Here is a 19782-nt window from a genome sequence, read left to right as displayed (position 1 = left end):
AGGCGGTTAACTGCAAAACCCTTTCATGAACGTTAACGTGCTGTCAAGAGGCGTGTTGCCCAGGGGCAACAAACCTACTCTACATGACCGAGCTGTCCCCTGGAGTCAAATATCTCCCAAGTAAAGACCTCTGGCAGAGTGTCTACCAAGGCCCCTATAGATTTCCGCACCCCGATTCCAACAAGACCATCGACGAATCTCTAGGATTCTGTCTTCTAAAGTTATCGGGGTTCAAATAGGGCCATCCTTTTAAATATGGCCACTAACATTTGGAGCGCGTTTTAGTCATTTCCTGGGGACCCCATATTGCGTCATCTATCCGATTTACTTGACCTGATTCCGACTTAAATTTTAAGGAGTGTCATGCATCTGTGTGACCTTTGAGTTAGTAATTGCATAGGTTAGTTGCATATTAGGCTTTGTCACCGTTGCTCTTAGCTGGCTATGGGGCAACTCTGGTGATCATACAGCCAGCTGTCATGAGAACTGACTTATTAAAATGCAAGGGTTATGTACGTGTTTGCTTCTCTCACCGTTGCTTTCAGGCGGTTAACTGCAAAACCCTTTCATGAGCGTTAACGTGCTGTCATGAGGCGTGTTGCCCAGGGGCAACAAACCTACTGTACATGACCGAGCTGTCCCCTGGAGTCAAATATCTCCCAAGTAAAGACCTCTGGCAGAGTGTCTACCAAGGCCCCCATAGATTTCCGCACCCCGATTCCAACGAGACCATCAACGAATCTCTAGGATCCTGCCTTCCAAAGTTATCGGGGTTCAAATAGTGCCATCCTTTTAAATATGGCCACTAACGTTTGGAGCGCGTTTTAGTCATTTCCTGGGGACCCCATATTGCGTCATCTATCCGATTTACTTGACCTGATTCCGACTTAAATTTTAAGGAGTGTCATGCTTCTGTGTGACCTTTGAGTTAGTAATTGCATAGGTTAGTTGCATATTAGGCTTTGTCACCATTGCTCTTAGCTGGCTATGGGGCAACTCTGGTGATCATACAGCCAGCTGTCATGAGAACTGACTTATTAAAATGCAAGGGTTATGTATCTGTTTGCTTCTCTCACCGTTGCTTTCAGGCGGTTAACTGCAAAACCCTTTCATGAGTGTTAACGTGCTGTCATGAGGTGTGTTGCCCAGGGGCAACAAACCTACTCTACATGACCGAGCTGTCCCCTGGAGTCAAATATCTCCCAAGTAAAGACCTCTAGCAGAGTGTCTACCAAGGCCCCGATAGATTTCCGCACCCCGATTCCAACGAGACCATCGACGAATCTCTAGGATCCTGCCTTCCAAAGTTATCGGGGTTCAAATAGGGCCATCCTTTTAAATATGGCCACTAACGTTTGGAGCGCGTTTTAGTCATTTCCTGGGGACCCCATATTGCGTCATCTATCCGATTTACTTGACCTGATTCCGACTTAAATTATAAGGAGTGTCATGCATCTGTGTGACCTTTGAGTTAGTAATTGCATAGGTTAGTTGCATATTAGGCTTTGTCACCATTGCTCTTAGCTGGCTATGGGCCAACTCTGGTGATCATACAGCCAGCTGTCATGAGAACTAACTTATTAAAATGCAAGGGTTATGTACGTGTTTGCTTCTCTCACCGTTGCTTTCAGGCGGTTAACTGCAAAACCCTTTCATGAGCGTTAACGTTCTGTCATGAGGTGTGTTGCCCAGGGGCAACAAACCTACTGTACATGACCGAGCTGTCCCCTGGAGTCAAATATCTCCCAAGTAAAGACCTCTGGCAGAGTGTCTACCAAGGCCCCCATAGATTTCCGCACCCCGATTCCAACGAGACCATCGACGAATCTCTAGGATCCTGCCTTTCAAAGTTATCGGGGTTCAAATAAGGCAATCCTTTTAAATATGGCCACTAACGTTTGGAGCGCATTTTAGTCATTTCCTGGGGACCCCATATTGCGTCATCTATCCGATTTACTTGACCTGATTCCGACTTAAATATTAAGGAGTGTCATGCATCTGTGTGACCTTTGATTTAGTAATTGCATAGGTTAGTTGCATATTAGGCTTTGTCACCGTTGCTCTTAGCTGGCTATGGGGCAACTCTGGTGATCATACAGCCAGCTGTCATGAGAACTGACTTATTAAAATGCAAGGGTTATGTACGTGTTTGCTTCTCTCACCGTTGCTTTCAGGCGGTTAACTGCAAAACCCTTTCATGAGCGTTAACGTGCTGTCATGAGGTGTGTTGCCCAGGGGCAACAAACCTACTGTACATGACCGAGCTGTCCCCTGGAGTCAAATATCTCCCAAGTAAAGACCTCTAGCAGAGTGTCTACCAAGGCCCCCATAGATTTCCGCACCCCGATTCCAACGAGACCATCGACGAATCTCTAGGATCCTGCCTTTCAAAGTTATCGGGGTTCAAATAGGGCAATCCTTTTAAATATGGCCACTAACGTTTGGAGCGCGTTTTAGTCATTTCCTGGGGACCCCATATTGCGTCATCTATCCGATTTACTTGACCTGATTCCGACTTAAATTTTAAGGAGTGTCATGCATCTGTGTGACCTTTGAGTTAGTAATTGCATAGGTTAGTTGCATATTAGGCTTTGTCACCGTTGCTCTTAGCTGGCTATGGGGCAACTCTGGTGATCATACAGCCAGCTGTCATGAGAACTGACTTATTAAAATGCAAGGGTTATGTACGTGTTTGCTTCTCTCACCGTTGCTTTCAGGCGGTTAACTGCAAAACCCTTTCATGAGCGTTAACGTGCTGTCATGAGGTGTGTTGCCCAGGGGCAACAAACCTACTGTACATGACCGAGCTGTCCCCTGGAGTCAAATATCTCCCAAGTAAAGACCTCTAGCAGAGTGTCTACCAAGGCCCCCATAGATTTCCGCACCCCGATTCCAACGAGACCATCGACGAATCTCTAGAATCCTGCGTTTTAAAGTTATCGGGGTTCAAATAGGGCAATCCTTTTAAATATGGCCACTAACGTTTGGAGCGCGTTTTAGTCATTTCCTGGGGACCCCATATTGCGTCATCTATCCGATTTACTTGACCTGATTCCGACTTAAATTTTAAGGAGTGTCATGCATCTGTGTGACCTTTGAGTTAGTAATTGCATAGGTTAGTTGCATATTAGGCTTTGTCACCATTGCTCTTAGCTGGCTATGAGCCAACTCTGGTGATCATTCAGCCAGCTGTCATGAGAACTGACTTATTAAAATGCAAGGGTTATGTACGTGTTTGCTTCTCTCACCGTTGCTTTCAGGCGGTTAACTGCAAAACCCTTTCATGAGCGTTAACGTGCTGTCATGAGGCGTGTTGCCCAGGGGCAACAAACCTACTGTACATGACCGAGCTGTCCCCTGGAGTCAAATATCTCCCAAGTAAAGACCTCTGGCAGCGTGTCCACCAAGGCCCCCATAGATTTCCGCACCACGATTCCAACGAGACCATCGACGAATCTCTAGGATCCTGCCTTTCAAAGTTATCGGGGTTCAAATAGGGCCATCCTTTTAAATATGGCCACTAACGTTTGGAGCGCGTTTTAGTCATTTCCTGGGGACCCCATATTGCGTCATCTATCCGATTTACTTGACCTGATTCCGACTTAAATTTTAAGGAGTGTCATGCATCTGTGTGACCTTTGAGTTAGTAATTGCATAGGTTAGTTGCATATTAGGCTTTGTCACCATTGCTCTTAGCTGGCTATGGGGCAACTCTGGTGATCATACAGCCAGCTGTCATGAGAACTGACTTATTAAAATGCAAGGGTTATGTACGTGTTTGCTTCTCTCACCGTTGCTTTTAGGCGGTTAACTGCAAAACCCTTTCATGAGCGTTAACGTGCTGTCATGAGGCGTGTTGCCCAGGGGCAACAAACCTACTGTACATGACCGAGCTGTCCCCTGGAGTCAAATATGTCCCAAGTAAAGACCTCTGGCAGAGTGTCTACCAAGGCCCCCATAGATTTCCGCACCCCGATTCCAACGAGACCATCGACGAATCTCTAGGATCCTGCCTTCCAAAGTTATCGGGGTTCAAATAGGGCCATCATTTTAAATATGGCCACTAACGTTTGGAGCGCGTTTTAGTCATTTCCTGGGGACCCCATATTGCGTCATCTATCCGATTTACTTGACCTGATTCCGACTTAAATTTTAAGGAGTGTCATGCATCTGTGTGACCTTTGAGTTAGTAATTGCATAGGTTAGTTGCATATTAGGCTTTGTCACCATTGCTCTTAGCTGGCTATGGGGCAACTCTGGTGATCATACAGCCAGCTGTCATGAGAACTGACTTATTAAAATGCAAGGGTTATGTATCTGTTTGCTTCTCTCACCGTTGCTTTCAGGCGGTTAACTGCAAAACCCTTTCATGAGCGTTAACGTGCTGTCAAGAGGCGTGTTGCCCAGGGGCAACAAACCTACTGTACATGACCGAGCTGTCCCCTGGAGTCAAATATCTCCCAAGTAAAGACCTCTGGCAGAGTGTCTACCAAGGCCCCTATAGATTTCCGCACCCCGATTCCAACAAGACCATCGACGAATCTCTAGGATTCTGTCTTCTAAAGTTATCGGGGTTCAAATAGGGCCATCCTTTTAAATATGGCCACTAACATTTGGAGCGCGTTTTAGTCATTTCCTGGGGACCCCATATTGCGTCATCTATCCGATTTACTTGACCTGATTCCGACTTAAATTTTAAGGAGTGTCATGCATCTGTGTGACCTTTGAGTTAGTAATTGCATAGGTTAGTTGCATATTAGGCTTTGTCACCGTTGCTCTTAGCTGGCTATGGGGCAACTCTGGTGATCATACAGCCAGCTGTCATGAGAACTGACTTATTAAAATGCAAGGGTTATGTACGTGTTTGCTTCTCTCACCGTTGCTTTCAGGCGGTTAACTGCAAAACCCTTTCATGAGCGTTAACGTGCTGTCATGAGGCGTGTTGCCCAGGGGCAACAAACCTACTGTACATGACCGAGCTGTCCCCTGGAGTCAAATATCTCCCAAGTAAAGACCTCTGGCAGAGTGTCTACCAAGGCCCCCATAGATTTCAGCACCCCGATTCCAACGAGACCATCAACGAATCTCTAGGATCCTGCCTTCCAAAGTTATCGGGGTTCAAATAGGGCCATCCTTTTAAATATGGCCACTAACGTTTGGAGCGCGTTTTAGTCATTTCCTGGGGACCCCATATTGCGTCATCTATCCGATTTACTTGACCTGATTCCGACTTAAATTTTAAGGAGTGTCATGCATCTGTGTGACCTTTGAGTTAGTAATTGCATAGGTTAGTTGCATATTAGGCTTTGTCACCATTGCTCTTAGCTGGCTATGGGGCAACTCTGGTGATCATACAGCCAGCTGTCATGAGAACTGACTTATTAAAATGCAAGGGTTATATATTTGTTTGCTTCTCTCACCGTTGCTTTCAGGCGGTTAACTGCAAAACCCTTTCATGAGTGTTAACGTGCTGTCATGAGGTGTGTTGCCCAGGGGCAACAAACCTACTCTACATGACCGAGCTGTCCCCTGGAGTCAAATATCTCCCAAGTAAAGACCTCTAGCAGAGTGTCTACCAAGGCCCCGATAGATTTCCGCACCCCGATTCCAACGAGACCATCGACGAATCTCTAGGATCCTGCCTTCCAAAGTTATCGGGGTTCAAATAGGGCCATCCTTTTAAATATGGCCACTAACGTTTGGAGCGCGTTTTAGTCATTTCCTGGGGACCCCATATTGCGTCATCTATCCGATTTACTTGACCTGATTCCGACTTAAATTATAAGGAGTGTCATGCATCTGTGTGACCTTTGAGTTAGTAATTTCATAGGTTAGTTGCATATTAGGCTTTGTCACCATTGCTCTTAGCTGGCTATGGGCCAACTCTGGTGATCATACAGCCAGCTGTCATGAGAACTAACTTATTAAAATGCAAGGGTTATGTACGTGTTTGCTTCTCTCACCGTTGCTTTCAGGCGGTTAACTGCAAAACCCGTTCATGAGCGTTAACGTGCTGTCATGAGGCGTGTTGCCCAGGGGCAACAAACCTACTGTACATGACCGAGCTGTCCCCTGGAGTCAAATATGTCCCAAGTAAAGACCTCTGGCAGAGTGTCTACCAAGGCCCCCATAGATTTCCGCACCCCGATTCCAACAAGACCATCGACGAATCTCTAGGATCCTGCCTTCCAAAGTTATCGGGGTTCAAATAGGGTCATCCTTTTAAATATGGCCACTAACATTTGGAGCGCGTTTTAGTCATTTCCTGGGGACCCCATATTGCGTCATCTATCCGATTTACTTGACCTGATTCCGACTTAAATTTTAAGGAGTGTCATGCATCTGTGTGACCTTTGAGTTAGTAATTGCATAGGTTAGTTGCATATTAGGCTTTATCACCGTTGCTCTTAGCTGGATATGGGGCAACTCTGGTGATCATACAGCCAGCTGTCATGAGAACTGACTTATTAAAATGCAAGGGTTATGTACGTGTTTGCTTCTCTCACCGTTGCTTTCAGGCGGTTAACTGCAAAACCCTTTCATGAGCGTTAACGTGCTGTCATGAGGTGTGTTGCCCAGGGGCAACAAACCTACTGTACATGACCGAGCTGTCCCCTGGAGTCAAATATCTCCCAAGTAAAGACCTCTAGCAGAGTGTCTACCAAGGCCCCCATAGATTTCCGCACCCTGATTCCAACGAGACCGTCGACGAATCTCTAGGATCCTGCCTTCCAAAGTTATCGGGGATCAAATAGGGCAATCCTTTTAAATATGGCCACTAACGTTTGGAGCGCGTTTTAGTCATTTCCTGGGGACCCCATATTGCGTCATCTATCCGATTTACTTGACCTGATTCCGACTTAAATTTTAAGGAGTGTCATGCATCTGTGTGACCTTTGAGTTAGTAATTGCATAGCTTAGTTGCATATTAGGCTTTATCACCGTTGCTCTTAGCTGGATATGGGGCAACTCTGGTGATCATACAGCCAGCTGTCATGAGAACTGACTTATTAAAATGCAAGGGTTATGTACGTGTTTGCTTCTCTCACCGTTGCTTTCAGGCGGTTAACTGCAAAACCCTTTCATGAGCGTTAACGTGCTGTCATGAGGTGTGTTGCCCAGGGGCAACAAACCTACTGTACATGACCGAGCTGTCCCCTGGAGTCAAATATCTCCCAAGTAAAGACCTCTAGCAGAGTGTCTACCAAGGCCCCCATAGATTTCCGCACCCTGATTCCAACGAGACCGTCGACGAATCTCTAGGATCCTGCCTTCCAAAGTTATCGGGGATCAAATAGGGCAATCCTTTTAAATATGGCCACTAACGTTTGGAGCGCGTTTTAGTCATTTCCTGGGGACCCCATATTGCGTCATCTATCCGATTTACTTGACCTGATTCCGACTTAAATTTTAAGGAGTGTCATGCATCTGTGTGACCTTTGAGTTAGTAATTGCATAGGTTAGTTGCATATTAGGCTTTGTCACCATTGCTCTTAGCTGGCTATGGGGCAACTCTGGTGATCATACAGCCAGCTGTCATGAGAACTGACTTATTAAAATGCAAGGGTTATGTATCTGTTTGCTTCTCTCACCGTTGCTTTCAGGCGGTTAACTGCAAAACCCTTTCATGAGCGTTAACGTGCTGTCAAGAGGCGTGTTGCCCAGGGGCAACAAACCTACTGTACATGACCGAGCTGTCCCCTGGAGTCAAATATCTCCCAAGTAAAGACCTCTGGCAGAGTGTCTACCAAGGCCCCTATAGATTTCCGCACCCCGATTCCAACAAGACCATCGACAAATCTCTAGGATTCTGTCTTCTAAAGTTATCGGGGTTCAAATAGGGCCATCCTTTTAAATATGGCCACTAACATTTGGAGCGCGTTTTAGTCATTTCCTGGGGACCCCATATTGCGTCATCTATCCGATTTACTTGACCTGATTCCGACTTAAATTTTAAGGAGTGTCATGCATCTGTGTGACCTTTGAGTTAGTAATTGCATAGGTTAGTTGCATATTAGGCTTTGTCACCGTTGCTCTTAGCTGGCTATGGGGCAACTCTGGTGATCATACAGCTAGCTGTCATGAGAACTGACTTATTAAAATGCAAGGGTTATGTACGTGTTTGCTTCTCTCACCGTTGCTTTCAGGCGGTTAACTGCAAAACCCTTTCATGAGCGTTAACGTGCTGTCATGAGGCGTGTTGCCCAGGGGCAACAAACCTACTGTACATGACCGAGCTGTCCCCTGGAGTCAAATATCTCCCAAGTAAAGACCTCTGGCAGAGTGTCTACCAAGGCCCCCATAGATTTCCGCACCCCGATTCCAACGAGACCATCAACGAATCTCTAGGATCCTGCCTTCCAAAGTTATCGGGGTTCAAATAGGGCCATCCTTTTAAATATGGCCACTAACGTTTGGAGCGCGTTTTAGTCATTTCCTGGGGACCCCATATTGCGTCATCTATCCGATTTACTTGACCTGATTCCGACTTAAATTTTAAGGAGTGTCATGCATCTGTGTGACCTTTGAGTTAGTAATTGCATAGGTTAGTTGCATATTAGGCTTTGTCACCATTGCTCTTAGCTGGCTATGGGCCAACTCTGGTGATCATACAGCCAGCTGTCATGAGAACTAACTTATTAAAATGCAAGGGTTATGTACGTGTTTGCTTCTCTCACCGTTGCTTTCAGGCGGTTAACTGCAAAACCCGTTCATGAGCGTTAACGTGCTGTCATGAGGCGTGTTGCCCAGGGGCAGCAAACCTACTGTACATGACCGAGCTGTCCCCTGGAGTCAAATATGTCCCAAGTAAAGACCTCTGGCAGAGTGTCTACCAAGGCCCCCATAGATTTCCGCACCCCGATTCCAACGAGACCATCGACGAATCTCTAGGATCCTGCCTTCCAAAGTTATCGGGGTTCAAATAGGGCCATCCTTTTAAATATGGCCACTAACGTTTGGAGCGCGTTTTAGTCATTTCCTGGGGACCCCATATTGCGTCATCTATCCGATTTACTTGACCTGATTCCGACTTAAATTTTAAGGAGTGTCATGCATCTGTGTGACCTTTGAGTTAGTAATTGCATAGGTTAGTTGCATATTAGGCTTTGTCACCATTGCTCTTAGCTGGCTATGGGGCAACTCTGGTGATCATACAGCCAGCTGTCATGAGAACTGACTTATTAAAATGCAAGGGTTATGTATCTGTTTGCTTCTCTCACCGTTGCTTTCAGGCGGTTAACTGCAAAACCCTTTCATGAGCGTTAACGTGCTGTCAAGAGGCGTGTTGCCCAGGGGCAACAAACCTACTCTACATGACCGAGCTGTCCCCTGGAGTCAAATATCTCCCAAGTAAAGACCTCTGGCAGAGTGTCTACCAAGGCCCCTATAGATTTCCGCACCCCGATTCCAACAAGACCATCGACGAATCTCTAGGATTCTGTCTTCTAAAGTTATCGGGGTTCAAATAGGGCCATCCTTTTAAATATGGCCACTAACATTTGGAGCGCGTTTTAGTCATTTCCTGGGGACCCCATATTGCGTCATCTATCCGATTTACTTGATCTGATTCCGACTTAAATTTTAAGGAGTGTCATGCATCTGTGTGACCTTTGAGTTAGTAATTGCATAGGTTAGTTGCATATTAGGCTTTGTCACCATTGCTCTTAGCTGGCTATGGGGCAACTCTGGTGATCATACAGCCAGCTGTCATGAGAACTGACTTATTAAAATGCAAGGGTTATGTATCTGTTTGCTTCTCTCACCGTTGCTTTCAGGCGGTTAACTGCAAAACCCTTTCATGAGTGTTAACGTGCTGTCATGAGGTGTGTAGCCCAGGGGCAACAAACCTACTCTACATGACCGAGCTGTCCCCTGGAGTCAAATATCTCCCAAGTAAAGACCTCTAGCAGAGTGTCTACCAAGGCCCCGATAGATTTCCGCACCCCGATTCCAACGAGACCATCGACGAATCTCTAGGATCCTGCCTTCCAAAGTTATCGGGGTTCAAATAGGGCCATCCTTTTAAATATGGCCACTAACGTTTGGAGCGCGTTTTAGTCATTTCCTGGGGACCCCATATTGCGTCATCTATCCGATTTACTTGACCTGATTCCGACTTAAATTATAAGGAGTGTCATGCATCTGTGTGACCTTTGAGTTAGTAATTGCATAGGTTAGTTGCATATTAGGCTTTGTCACCATTGCTCTTAGCTGGCTATGGGCCAACTCTGGTGATCATACAGCCAGCTGTCATGAGAACTAACTTATTAAAATGCAAGGGTTATGTACGTGTTTGCTTCTCTCACCGTTGCTTTCAGGCGGTTAACTGCAAAACCCTTTCATGAGCGTTAACGTGCTGTCATGAGGTGTGTTGCCCAGGGGCAACAAACCTACTGTACATGACCGAGCTGTCCCCTGGAGTCAAATATCTCCCAAGTAAAGACCTCTGGCAGAGTGTCTACCAAGGCCCCCATAGATTTCCGCACCCCGATTCCAACGAGACCATCGACGAATCTCTAGGATCCTGCCTTTCAAAGTTATCGGGGTTCAAATAAGGCAATCCTTTTAAATATGGCCACTAACGTTTGGAGCGCATTTTAGTCATTTCCTGGGGACCCCATATTGCGTCATCTATCCGATTTACTTGACCTGATTCCGACTTAAATATTAAGGAGTGTCATGCATCTGTGTGACCTTTGATTTAGTAATTGCATAGGTTAGTTGCATATTAGGCTTTGTCACCGTTGCTCTTAGCTGGCTATGGGGCAACTCTGGTGATCATACAGCCAGCTGTCATGAGAACTGACTTATTAAAATGCAAGGGTTATGTACGTGTTTGCTTCTCTCACCGTTGCTTTCAGGCGGTTAACTGCAAAACCCTTTCATGAGCGTTAACGTGCTGTCATGAGGTGTGTTGCCCAGGGGCAACAAACCTACTGTACATGACCGAGCTGTCCCCTGGAGTCAAATATCTCCCAAGTAAAGACCTCTAGCAGAGTGTCTACCAAGGCCCCCATAGATTTCCGCACCCCGATTCCAACGAGACCATCGACGAATCTCTAGGATCCTGCCTTTCAAAGTTATCGGGGTTCAAATAGGGCAATCCTTTTAAATATGGCCACTAACGTTTGGAGCGCGTTTTAGTCATTTCCTGGGGACCCCATATTGCGTCATCTATCCGATTTACTTGACCTGATTCCGACTTAAATTTTAAGGAGTGTCATGCATCTGTGTGACCTTTGAGTTAGTAATTGCATAGGTTAGTTGCATATTAGGCTTTGTCACCGTTGCTCTTAGCTGGCTATGGGGCAACTCTGGTGATCATACAGCCAGCTGTCATGAGAACTGACTTATTAAAATGCAAGGGTTATGTACGTGTTTGCTTCTCTCACCGTTGCTTTCAGGCGGTTAACTGCAAAACCCTTTCATGAGCGTTAACGTGCTGTCATGAGGTGTGTTGCCCAGGGGCAACAAACCTACTGTACATGACCGAGCTGTCCCCTGGAGTCAAATATCTCCCAAGTAAAGACCTCTAGCAGAGTGTCTACCAAGGCCCCCATAGATTTCCGCACCCCGATTCCAACGAGACCATCGACGAATCTCTAGAATCCTGCGTTTTAAAGTTATCGGGGTTCAAATAGGGCAATCCTTTTAAATATGGCCACTAACGTTTGGAGCGCGTTTTAGTCATTTCCTGGGGACCCCATATTGCGTCATCTATCCGATTTACTTGACCTGATTCCGACTTAAATTTTAAGGAGTGTCATGCATCTGTGTGACCTTTGAGTTAGTAATTGCATAGGTTAGTTGCATATTAGGCTTTGTCACCATTGCTCTTAGCTGGCTATGAGCCAACTCTGGTGATCATTCAGCCAGCTGTCATGAGAACTGACTTATTAAAATGCTAGGGTTATGTACGTGTTTGCTTCTCTCACCGTTGCTTTCAGGCGGTTAACTGCAAAACCCTTTCATGAGCGTTAACGTGCTGTCATGAGGCGTGTTGCCCAGGGGCAACAAACCTACTGTACATGACCGAGCTGTCCCCTGGAGTCAAATATCTCCCAAGTAAAGACCTCTGGCAGCGTGTCCACCAAGGCCCCCATAGATTTCCGCACCACGATTCCAACGAGACCATCGACGAATCTCTAGGATCCTGCCTTTCAAAGTTATCGGGGTTCAAATAGGGCCATCCTTTTAAATATGGCCACTAACGTTTGGAGCGCGTTTTAGTCATTTCCTGGGGACCCCATATTGCGTCATCTATCCGATTTACTTGACCTGATTCCGACTTAAATTTTAAGGAGTGTCATGCATCTGTGTGACCTTTGAGTTAGTAATTGCATAGGTTAGTTGCATATTAGGCTTTGTCACCATTGCTCTTAGCTGGCTATGGGGCAACTCTGGTGATCATACAGCCAGCTGTCATGAGAACTGACTTATTAAAATGCAAGGGTTATGTACGTGTTTGCTTCTCTCACCGTTGCTTTTAGGCGGTTAACTGCAAAACCCTTTCATGAGCGTTAACGTGCTGTCATGAGGCGTGTTGCCCAGGGGCAACAAACCTACTGTACATGACCGAGCTGTCCCCTGGAGTCAAATATGTCCCAAGTAAAGACCTCTGGCAGAGTGTCTACCAAGGCCCCCATAGATTTCCGCACCCCGATTCCAACGAGACCATCGACGAATCTCTAGGATCCTGCCTTCCAAAGTTATCGGGGTTCAAATAGGGCCATCCTTTTAAATATGGCCACTAACGTTTGGAGCGCGTTTTAGTCATTTCCTGGGGACCCCATATTGCGTCATCTATCCGATTTACTTGACCTGATTCCGACTTAAATTTTAAGGAGTGTCATGCATCTGTGTGACCTTTGAGTTAGTAATTGCATAGGTTAGTTGCATATTAGGCTTTGTCACCATTGCTCTTAGCTGGCTATGGGGCAACTCTGGTGATCATACAGCCAGCTGTCATGAGAACTGACTTATTAAAATGCAAGGGTTATGTATCTGTTTGCTTCTCTCACCGTTGCTTTCAGGCGGTTAACTGCAAAACCCTTTCATGAGCGTTAACGTGCTGTCAAGAGGCGTGTTGCCCAGGGGCAACAAACCTACTGTACATGACCGAGCTGTCCCCTGGAGTCAAATATCTCCCAAGTAAAGACCTCTGGCAGAGTGTCTACCAAGGCCCCTATAGATTTCCGCACCCCGATTCCAACAAGACCATCGACGAATCTCTAGGATTCTAGCTTCTAAAGTTATCGGGGTTCAAATAGGGCCATCCTTTTAAATATGGCCACTAACATTTGGAGCGCGTTTTAGTCATTTCCTGGGGACCCCATATTGCGTCATCTATCCGATTTACTTGACCTGATTCCGACTTAAATTTTAAGGAGTGTCATGCATCTGTGTGACCTTTGAGTTAGTAATTGCATAGGTTAGTTGCATATTAGGCTTTGTCACCGTTGCTCTTAGCTGGCTATGGGGCAACTCTGGTGATCATACAGCCAGCTGTCATGAGAACTGACTTATTAAAATGCAAGGGTTATGTACGTGTTTGCTTCTCTCACCGTTGCTTTCAGGCGGTTAACTGCAAAACCCTTTCATGAGCGTTAACGTGCTGTCATGAGGCGTGTTGCCCAGGGGCAACAAACCTACTGTACATGACCGAGCTGTCCCCTGGAGTCAAATATCTCCCAAGTAAAGACCTCTGGCAGAGTGTCTACCAAGGCCCCCATAGATTTCAGCACCCCGATTCCAACGAGACCATCAACGAATCTCTAGGATCCTGCCTTCCAAAGTTATCGGGGTTCAAATAGGGCCATCCTTTTAAATATGGCCACTAACGTTTGGAGCGCGTTTTAGTCATTTCCTGGGGACCCCATATTGCGTCATCTATCCGATTTACTTGACCTGATTCCGACTTAAATTTTAAGGAGTGTCATGCATCTGTGTGACCTTTGAGTTAGTAATTGCATAGGTTAGTTGCATATTAGGCTTTGTCACCATTGCTCTTAGCTGGCTATGGGGCAACTCTGGTGATCATACAGCCAGCTGTCATGAGAACTGACTTATTAAAATGCAAGGGTTATATATTTGTTTGCTTCTCTCACCGTTGCTTTCAGGCGGTTAACTGCAAAACCCTTTCATGAGTGTTAACGTGCTGTCATGAGGTGTGTTGCCCAGGGGCAACAAACCTACTCTACATGACCGAGCTGTCCCCTGGAGTCAAATATCTCCCAAGTAAAGACCTCTAGCAGAGTGTCTACCAAGGCCCCGATAGATTTCCGCACCCCGATTCCAACGAGACCATCGACGAATCTCTAGGATCCTGCCTTCCAAAGTTATCGGGGTTCAAATAGGGCCATCCTTTTAAATATGGCCACTAACGTTTGGAGCGCGTTTTAGTCATTTCCTGGGGACCCCATATTGCGTCATCTATCCGATTTACTTGACCTGATTCCGACTTAAATTATAAGGAGTGTCATGCATCTGTGTGACCTTTGAGTTAGTAATTGCATAGGTTAGTTGCATATTAGGCTTTGTCACCATTGCTCTTAGCTGGCTATGGGCCAACTCTGGTGATCATACAGCCAGCTGTCATGAGAACTAACTTATTAAAATGCAAGGGTTATGTACGTGTTTGCTTCTCTCACCGTTGCTTTCAGGCGGTTAACTGCAAAACCCGTTCATGAGCGTTAACGTGCTGTCATGAGGCGTGTTGCCCAGGGGCAACAAACCTACTGTACATGACCGAGCTGTCCCCTGGAGTCAAATATCTCCCAAGTAAAGACCTCTGGCAGAGTGTCTATCAAGGCCCCCATAGATTTCCGCACCCCGATTCCAACAAGACCATCGACGAATCTCTAGGATCCTGCCTTCCAAAGTTATCGGGGTTCAAATAGGGTCATCCTTTTAAATATGGCCACTAACATTTGGAGCGCGTTTTAGTCATTTCCTGGGGACCCCATATTGCGTCATCTATCCGATTTACTTGACCTGATTCCGACTTAAATTTTAAGGAGTGTCATGCATCTGTGTGACCTTTGAGTTAGTAATTGCATAGGTTAGTTGCATATTAGGCTTTATCACCGTTGCTCTTAGCTGGATATGGGGCAACTCTGGTGATCATACAGCCAGCTGTCATGAGAACTGACTTATTAAAATGCAAGGGTTATGTACGTGTTTGCTTCTCTCACCGTTGCTTTCAGGCGGTTAACTGCAAAACCCTTTCATGAGCGTTAACGTGCTGTCATGAGGTGTGTTGCCCAGGGGCAACAAACCTACTGTACATGACCGAGCTGTCCCCTGGAGTCAAATATCTCCCAAGTAAAGACCTCTAGCAGAGTGTCTACCAAGGCCCCCATAGATTTCCGCACCCTGATTCCAACGAGACCGTCGACGAATCTCTAGGATCCTGCCTTCCAAAGTTATCGGGGATCAAATAGGGCAATCCTTTTAAATATGGCCACTAACGTTTGGAGCGCGTTTTAGTCATTTCCTGGGGACCCCATATTGCGTCATCTATCCGATTTACTTGACCTGATTCCGACTTAAATTTTAAGGAGTGTCATGCATCTGTGTGACCTTTGAGTTAGTAATTGCATAGCTTAGTTGCATATTAGGCTTTATCACCGTTGCTCTTAGCTGGATATGGGGCAACTCTGGTGATCATACAGCCAGCTGTCATGAGAACTGACTTATTAAAATGCAAGGGTTATGTACGTGTTTGCTTCTCTCACCGTTGCTTTCAGGCGGTTAACTGCAAAACCCTTTCATGAGCGTTAACGTGCTGTCATGAGGTGTGTTGCCCAGGGGCAACAAACCTACTGTACATGACCGAGCTGTCCCCTGGAGTCAAATATCTCCCAAGTAAAGACCTCTAGCAGAGTGTCTACCAAGGCCCCCATAGATTTCCACACCCTGATTCCAACGAGACCGTCGACGAATCTCTAGGATCCTGCCTTCCAAAGTTATCGGGGATCAAATAGGGCAATCCTTTTAAATATGGCCACTAACGTTTGGAGCGCGTTTTAGTCATTTCCTGGGGACCCCATATTGCGTCATCTATCCGATTTACTTGACCTGATTCCGACTTAAATTTTAAGGAGTGTCATGCATCTGTGTGACCTTTGAGTTAGTAATTGCATAGGTTAGTTGCATATTAGGCTTTGTCACCGTTGCTCTTAGCTGGCTATGGGGCAACTCTGGTGATCATACAGCCAGCTGTCATGAGAACTGACTTATTAAAATGCAAGGGTTATATATTTGTTTGCTTCTCTCACCGTTGCTTTCAGGCGGTTAACTGCAAAACCCTTTCATGAGTGTTAACGTGCTGTCATGAGGTGTGTTGCCCAGGGGCAACAAACCTACTCTACATGACCGAGCTGTCCCCTGGAGTCAAATATCTCCCAAGTAAAGACCTCTAGCAGAGTGTCTACCAAGGCCCCGATAGATTTCCGCACCCCGACTCCAACGAGACCATCGACGAATCTCTAGGATCCTGCCTTCCAAAGTTATCGGGGTTCAAATAGGGCCATCCTTTTAAATATGGCCACTAACGTTTGGAGCGCGTTTTAGTCATTTCCTGGGGACCCCATATTGCGTCATCTATCCGATTTACTTGACCTGATTCCGACTTAAATTATAAGGAGTGTCATGCATCGGTGTGACCTTTGAGTTAGTAATTGCATAGGTTAGTTGCATATTAGGCTTTGTCACCATTGCTCTTAGCTGGCTATGGGCCAACTCTGGTGATCATACAGCCAGCTGTCATGAGAACTAACTTATTAAAATGCAAGGGTTATGTACGTGTTTGCTTCTCTCACCGTTGCTTTCAGGCGGTTAACTGCAAAACCCGTTCATGAGCGTTAACGTGCTGTCATGAGGCGTGTTGCCCAGGGGCAACAAACCTACTGTACATGACCGAGCTGTCCCCTGGAGTCAAATATCTCCCAAGTAAAGACCTCTGGCAGAGTGTCTACCAAGTCCCCCATAGATTTCCGCACCCCGATTCCAACAAGACCATCGACTAATCTCTAGGATCCTGCCTTCCAAAGTTATCGGGGTTCAAATAGGGTCATCCTTTTAAATATGGCCACTAACATTTGGAGCGCGTTTTAGTCATTTCCTGGGGACCCCATATTGCGTCATCTATCCGATTTACTTGACCTGATTCCGACTTAAATTTTAAGGAGTGTCATGCATCTGTGTGACCTTTGAGTTAGTAATTGCATAGGTTAGTTGCATATTAGGCTTTGTCACCGTTGCTCTTAGCTGGATATGGGGCAACTCTGGTGATCATACAGCCAGCTGTCATGAGAACTGACTTATTAAAATGCAAGGGTTATGTACGTGTTTGCTTCTCTCACCGTTGCTTTCAGGCGGTTAACTGCAAAACCCTTTCATGAGCGTTAACGTGCTGTCATGAGGTGTGTTGCCCAGGGGCAACAAACCTACTGTACATGACCGAGCTGTCCCCTGGAGTCAAATATCTCCCAAGTAAAGACCTCTAGCAGAGTGTCTACCAAGGCCCCCATAGATTTCCGCACCCCGATTCCAACGAGACCGTCGACGAATCTCTAGGATCCTGCCTTCCAAAGTTATCGGGGATCAAATAGGGCAATCCTTTTAAATATGGCCACTAACGTTTGGAGCGCGTTTTAGTCATTTCCTGGGGACCCCATATTGCGTCATCTATCCGATTTACTTGACCTGATTCCGACTTAAATTTTAAGGAGTGTCATGCATCTGTGTGACCTTTGAGTTAGTAATTGCATAGGTTAGTTGCATATTAGGCTTTGTCACCATTGCTCTTAGCTGGCTATGGGCCAACTCTGGTGATCATACAGCCAGCTGTCATGAGAACTAACTTATTAAAATGCAAGGGTTATGTACGTGTTTGCTTCTCTCACCGTTGCTTTCAGGCGGTTAACTGCAAAACCCTTTCATGAGCGTTAACATGCTGTCATGAGGCGTGTTGCCCAGGGGCAACAAACCTACTGTACATGACCGAGCTGTCCCCTGGAGTCAAATATCTCCCAAGTAAAGACCTCTGGCAGAGTGTCTACCAAGGCCCCCATAGATTTCTGCACCCAGATTCCAACGAGACCATCGACGAATCTCTAGGATCCTGCCTTCCAAAGTTATCGGGGTTCAAATAGGGCCATCCTTTTAAATATGGCCACTAACGTTTGGAGCGCGTTTTAGTCATTTCCTGGGGACCCCATATTGCGTCATCTATCCGATTTACTTGACCTGATTCCGACTTAAATTTTAAGGAGTGTCGTGTATCTGTGTGACCTTTGAGTTAGTAATTGCATAGGTTAGTTGCATATTAGGCTTTGTCACCATTGCTCTTAGCTGGCTATGGGGCAACTCTGGTGATTATACAGCCAGCTGTCATGAGAACTGACTTATTAAAATGCAAGGGTTATGTACGTGTTTGCTTCTCTCACCGTTGCTTTCAGGCGGTTAACTGCAAAACCCTTTCATGAGCGTTAACGTGCTGTCATGAGGCGTGTTGCCCAGGGGCAACAAACCTACTGTACATGACCGAGCTGTCCCCTGGAGTCAAATATCTCCCAAGTAAAGACCTCTGGCACAGTGTCTACCAAGGCCCCCATAGATTTCCGCACCCCGATTCCAACGAGACCATCGACGAATCTCTAGGATCCTGCCTTCCAAAGTTATCGGGGTTCAAATAGGGCCATCCTTTTAAATATGGCCACTAACGTTTGGAGCGCGTTTTAGTCATTTCCTGGGGACCCCATATTGCGTCATCTATCCGATTTACTTGACCTGATTCCGACTTAAATTTTAAGGAGTGTCATGCATCTGTGTGACCTTTGAGTTAGTAATTGCATACACATTCTGATGTGGATTTTCACAGTAAATACAAGTCTAAGGGGTACTTTACACGCTGCGATATCGCTAAAGATTTATCGTCGGGGTCACGGTGTTTGTGACGCACATCCGGCGTCGTTAGCGGCATTGCAGAGTGTAACACGTACGAGCGACCTTAAACGATCGCAAAAGAGACAAAAATCGTTGGTTTTGGAGAGGTCGTCCAAACACCAAATATCGTTATCTCGTACGTAGCGATGTTGTTCGTCGGTCCTCCAGCAGCACACATCGCTATGTGTGACACCGCAGGAGCGACAAACATCTCCTTACCTGCCTCCACCGGCAATGAGGAAGGAAGGAGGTGGGCGGGATATTCCGGCCGCTCATCTCCGCCCCTCCTTTGCTATTGGGCGGCCGCTTAGTGACGCCGCAGTGACGTCGCTATGACGCCAAACGCACCTACCCCTTTAGGGAGGGATTGTTCAGCGGTCACAGCGACGTCGCTGACAAGGTATGTGCATGTGACGCTTCCGTAGCGTTAATGTTCGCTATTGTAGCGATTACCACATATCGCTGGAACGACGGGGGCGGGTGCTATCGCGCTCGACATCGCTAGCAATCTCTAGCGATGTCGCAGTGTGTAAAGTACCCCTAAGAGATCTATTTAGTAATATTTGCAGTTTGTATTGTAAAATCTGGTGACAGATCCACTTTAAAGACAATAGGAAGAAAGAAACATAACTCAATATACCTGTTAACGTTTCCTGCATCACTGCACAAAAACTGTAAAGATCAGACTTTATAGTACCAGTTCTTCCTGCCACAATCTCAGGAGACGACCAGCAGTACAACTGCTTTGGTATTGGAAAAGGAATGATGCCATCAGACTTCATGTTATCTTTGCTAGAAGACAAGTGTAGATGTTACAAAATGCATTAAAGG

At 46.1% G+C, this 19782-nt stretch overlaps 1 protein-coding gene across 1 annotated transcript in view; it reads right to left on the bottom strand.

Annotated features, from left to right (window-relative positions):
• The window catches only part of LOC142289832 (uncharacterized), a 509301-nt gene that overhangs the window by 455064 nt on the left and 34455 nt on the right, over nt 1-19782 (bottom strand). Inside the window, exon 5 of the mRNA XM_075333759.1 lies at nt 19592-19743. Coding sequence (XP_075189874.1) covers nt 19592-19743 — 152 coding nt within the window. The remainder of the gene's footprint in view (nt 1-19591; nt 19744-19782) is intronic.

This window comes from Anomaloglossus baeobatrachus, chromosome 2, assembly GCF_048569485.1.
Source record: "Anomaloglossus baeobatrachus isolate aAnoBae1 chromosome 2, aAnoBae1.hap1, whole genome shotgun sequence".
NCBI lineage: Eukaryota > Metazoa > Chordata > Amphibia > Anura > Aromobatidae > Anomaloglossus > Anomaloglossus baeobatrachus.
This window is presented reverse-complemented; position numbering and strand designations above follow the sequence as displayed.